Raw genomic sequence first — 4,674 nt, 5'->3', positions numbered from 1 at the left:
GGCACAAATAGATGCAGAAGTGAACAGAAATCAGTGTTCACGTGCATCTGCGTGGCTCTCACCGAGTCTACACCGGACGCGAGCAGCGTGGCGCGACGCGACAAAATACAATAGAACCCATTATAATCAGTGATGCTGTGTGACTGTCTACACTGGGTGCGGCGCGGCGCGGCACGACAAATCCTTGACAGTAAACTGATGCCTCGTTCTCTTTATGACGTACAGACACAAAGTTCAAATGATGATGCAACGGTCGCTTTGTCGCGTCCAGTGTAGACAGACTTTGGGGCTGTTCACATGTCGCGCCTATAAACGCGTGGGAAAACGCCAGTCGCGCCGCTTTCTCCTTCTTTCGCTCGGGAGCTTGTGCTTTCTTGGCGTCTGCCGTTGCTAAGCAACCGTGACATGCGCTCTCCGCGACGACGCAGAAGTTTCAACAAAGGATAAACGGATTTCCAGCACTGAAAATCGCGGGCAGTAGCTCTGCTACTAAATGTATTTAAAATGGGTATCTATGTACAGCTGTCGCGTCCGGTGTAGACACTGTGTCTGTGTGTGAGCAAAGAAAACAATCAGTATAAATATAACGATCAGTATATTAAACATCGCACATCCTGCGATGTGACTATCGCGGATGCGCACATCGCGAAATCGATGCTGAAACGATATATCGTGCAGCCCTAGTTTGAGTCCACTTACCGGAAATCAATCTCAGCAAGCGTCTCCAAAAGCTCAGTGCGAACCAGCCAATAGGAGCAGTCCTTCAGGGTCAGCAGATCAATGAGCAGCTGCAGGCCAAGTTCACTTAGACTGCCACTGCACAACGCCATGATACAGTGCTGTAGTTGTGTAAAAACACAATATTTTTATAATCTTCTAAACCTAACAGACAGATTTAAACTAGCACTCTTTACATGTGTAAAATGATCCGAGGAGCATCTATGTACAGTATATATATATATATATATTCTCACCCTAATAGCAGCACAGGCCATTTTACATGTGACTGAAGATTCATCTTTCAGACTTCGCTGCAGCAGAGGCACAAAGTTTTCGAGTGTCATAGAGTTTCCTGAGAAAACAGAAAGACAGAGAATGTGAAAACAAGCCTTAGATTGTGTGATTCATTTGATCAAGCTGTAGCAGTAGTTCTCACCTGTGAAGGAGTGGATCTGGGACAGCCATGTCTCCGTGTTGTAGCGTGTATTGAGCTGGATGGCTTGGATTAAAGCCCCACACAGGATGGCTGTGGCTCCTCTGATCTGAGGATCCCCATGTTCAATGTACTGCAGTATATCACTGATGTACTGTTGCTCTGTTCACACAAACAGTTTCAGTAATCTAGTTTGGTATCAATTCAGTTTTGGGGTCCAGACAGTCATGCTCAAAATTTAGCCTTTTGTTGTGAGTGGATGTCTGGAGTGGTCATTCCCTCACTGTATGCTCTTGTCTTGTGTGTTTTTGTCGAGTAAGTGGATTATTTTTTGACTGGGAAGGTGTGTTTAATATAGCACACTGCTTGAGTGACTTTTCCATTCCACAGTGTTTCCGTGTTATCTTGTTTTCTGTGAGCACAAGGTTCATGAAGGTTCTCATAGGCCATGTGTTCTCATGGTGTCATGTTTTGTGTGATTACATATATTTTATGGTTCATTTGCCTCACCTGCTCTCCTCTGAAACTCTCCTTATTTCTTTCCCTATTTATTCTCCCTGTGCTCTCTGTTCTGTGCCAGACAGTCATCAAATGTTCCTGTGGTCCTGTTGGTTCCCAGTATGTCCTGCCCTGCCGCATCCTGTCTTATTTTGCAGTGGCTAAGTATTTTACCCTACGGGGTAGTTTTTGTTTATTTTTGTTTTATTTTTGAATTATGATAAAGCCTGTTAAGCTCTGCTACTGAGTCCTCGACTCTTCCCTACCAAAAAATGGGACACATATGTACAAAAAAACTAAACAGAAAACAGAAACGAAATAAAAACTAATTTAAAGACAAAACAAAAATAAAATGTATAAACAAAAAAATGTTAGAACAAATGTAAAAAAAAAAAAAAACTAAACCCACTCAAACTAAACAAAACAAGCAAGAGCGAGTGATTCAATTGACCCATTAATGAACAGAATCCTTGGATAGGGGTCAGTGTTTTCCTCACCATCTGGTTCTTGTCCTTCTAGTGGCTGCAAGTAGAGTTTGTTGAAGAAGGCTTCGGGTAGAAGAGTTGCTGCTGCCCCCACACAGCTAACGGCTAATGCCTTAACGCTCACACGGACCTCATTATCAGGAACCAGACCTACAACACACACACATATTATTTTATGAAGAAAGACACTTTAATGTTCAAGTAGCAAATACCAACACCCAAAAGCACTTGTATGCTTATTGAGACAATACAGAGTCAAGCAACACATGAGAGTTAATGTCTTTTTTCTCACCATTTCTTTGGCCGGTGAGCAGGAAGGAGGCAGCCAACAGCCGGACACAGTGCACCAGAGGCTCTTCCTTTGGGTCAGTATAGTGACCAATATCTCCTTTAATCCTAGATGGCTAAAACACACAGAACACGTACAAAATATTCACAGATTGTGCAGTTTAACTACTAGATCTCTGTAATGAATCTCAGAGAACTTGAGATGCACAACATTATTCATTTGGACTACACAGACTATGGGCCCTATCATACACCCGGTGCAATGTGGCGCCAGGCGCGACAAGTGTTTTTTGCTAGTTTCCGGCCGACGCAATTGTCATTTTCACGTCCTGCGCCACGTTGTTTAAATAGCAAATGCATTTGCACCCATTTGTGCGCTCATGGGCGTGCTGGTCTGAAAACGAGGTGTGTTCAGGCGCATTGCTGGCGCGTTGCTATTTTGAGGCAACTGAAATAGACTGTGCCATTGACCAACAAAAACCTGGTCTAAAGTCTGGCGCAATAGTTTTTTTCTTCATTATTTAAAAAGCGCGTTAGTAATACGCACCTAGGCGGGTGCACAACGCACGTACACTTTGCTTATTACACACACAGGGATACGCAGCAGCACACAAACATTTTTAAAAATGTTAAATTAAAGGATTAAAATGTAAAAGATTATTATTCTGTACATAAATATAAATATGCCTACATGTCATAATGGATAGTCTTTGCATGTATCAGAATTACGCGCACGAGCAGATTCGTTTCCTCACTAGAGAAGCGTTCAGTTTTTCCGCTTGCAAATTCCGCCATGGCGCGAGCGCAACTGGTTTTTAAAGGGAATGGGAGATGAGACTCTGATTGGTTTATGACACGTTACGCCCAAAACACACCAATTACTTATTAAGAGAATAGGGACAACCCTTTTAGACCATGCACCGGGCTGTTGTCGAGTTCTGCGGGTTCCAGAACCTCTTCCTTTGGTATGAATCGATCCACACTGCTATCAGATGATTGCCTGTTGTGACCTTTTCCCTCCAGAAGATGCGGCTTACTTAAAGCTGACAACGAGAGAAAACAGAACTGTGAGCTAAAAGGATGACTAATAAACATGAGCACTTCACACCCAAGTTAGACCATTAGAACAGGGTGTATTGTGTACTAAATGAGTATGTACCCAGTGCTGACTGAGAGAAAGGCTCTGGAGATTTATCAGGCGGTGGAGCTGCGCCCTCCTCTTCCTCATCCTGCAGTGTGCCGATCTGCATCCCTGAGTACTGACTATCACTGCCATCCAGCACCTACACATCACACATACATATATATATATATATACAGTCATGGCCAAAAATATCGGCACCCTTGGTAAATATGATCAAAGAAGGCTGTGAAAATGAATCTGCATTGTTAATCATTTTTAATATTTTATTTAAAAAAATCACAAAAATCTAACCTTTCATTTGATAATAAGAATTTAAAATGGGGGGGGAAATATCATTATGAAAAAAATGTTTTTCTCAAATACACGTTGGACACAATTATTGGCACCCCTAGAAATTCTTATGAGTAAAATATCTAATGGGATCGTTCGGTTCACATGCGTACCGAACCGAAAGACCCGTACCGAAACGGTTCGGTATGAATACGTGTACCGTTACACCCCTAATATATATATATATACTTATTTACACACACACATATCGATAAATACAGACATAACAGAATGGACCAAACTCGCAAACAAGCATAAACATTCACATCAACTCATTCATGCAAATGTACACAAAGGACAGTAACAGTCAAACATGCAGTATCACTTTAGGAACTCATACAAATATTGCTTGATCGCAGCTTTCTTTTGCATAATAATATCCATGTCAAGAGCATTTTGGGCCTCACAAAAACCAAAAGTAGGGTGTTAATCTACTGCCAGCTGCACCACCGGAAGATAGTGAGGATTTAATGGCTCATTAGATATTAACTTATAAATTTTAGTCTTCTAATTTGGCAGAAGGGAGCTTGTGGCCAGAGATCATTGCTTTTATCAAAACCAGGAAATGGCTCAAATTCAATCATTGGTCCAGAGCCGTAGAGAGATTGGCTCTGGATTGGTCTAATGCAGGGGTTTTCAACCAGTGGGGGGGCGCCAGCACCTGTCAAGGGGCCCGCGAGCATCAGTTAATTCAGAGACGTTCTCTTGAGAATTTACGAATATGAGTTAACAAATCTTTAGCCATCCACTAGGGGGCAATCTGACTCCCACTGCTA

General features: G+C 42.3%; 1 protein-coding gene across 1 annotated transcript in view; it reads right to left on the bottom strand.

Moving 5' to 3' along the window:
- LOC107714228 (huntingtin-like) overlaps nt 1-4,674 on the bottom strand; it is a 48,239-nt gene that overhangs the window by 33,656 nt on the left and 9,909 nt on the right. Inside the window, exons 11-17 of the mRNA XM_016520029.1 lie at nt 3,584-3,707; nt 3,351-3,467; nt 2,429-2,542; nt 2,149-2,286; nt 1,157-1,315; nt 975-1,072; nt 700-839 (exon numbers count right to left, since the gene is read on the bottom strand). Of these exons, the coding sequence (XP_016375515.1) occupies nt 700-839; nt 975-1,072; nt 1,157-1,315; nt 2,149-2,286; nt 2,429-2,542; nt 3,351-3,467; nt 3,584-3,707 (890 nt within the window). The remainder of the gene's footprint in view (nt 1-699; nt 840-974; nt 1,073-1,156; nt 1,316-2,148; nt 2,287-2,428; nt 2,543-3,350; nt 3,468-3,583; nt 3,708-4,674) is intronic.

Source organism: Sinocyclocheilus rhinocerous, unplaced genomic scaffold (assembly GCF_001515625.1).
Source record: "Sinocyclocheilus rhinocerous isolate Xijiao unplaced genomic scaffold, SAMN03320098_v1.1 scaffold3862, whole genome shotgun sequence".
NCBI classification, from domain to species: Eukaryota; Metazoa; Chordata; class Actinopteri; order Cypriniformes; family Cyprinidae; genus Sinocyclocheilus; species Sinocyclocheilus rhinocerous.
The sequence above is the reverse complement of the archived record's forward strand: the minus strand, read 5'-3'. Positions and strand labels throughout refer to the sequence as shown.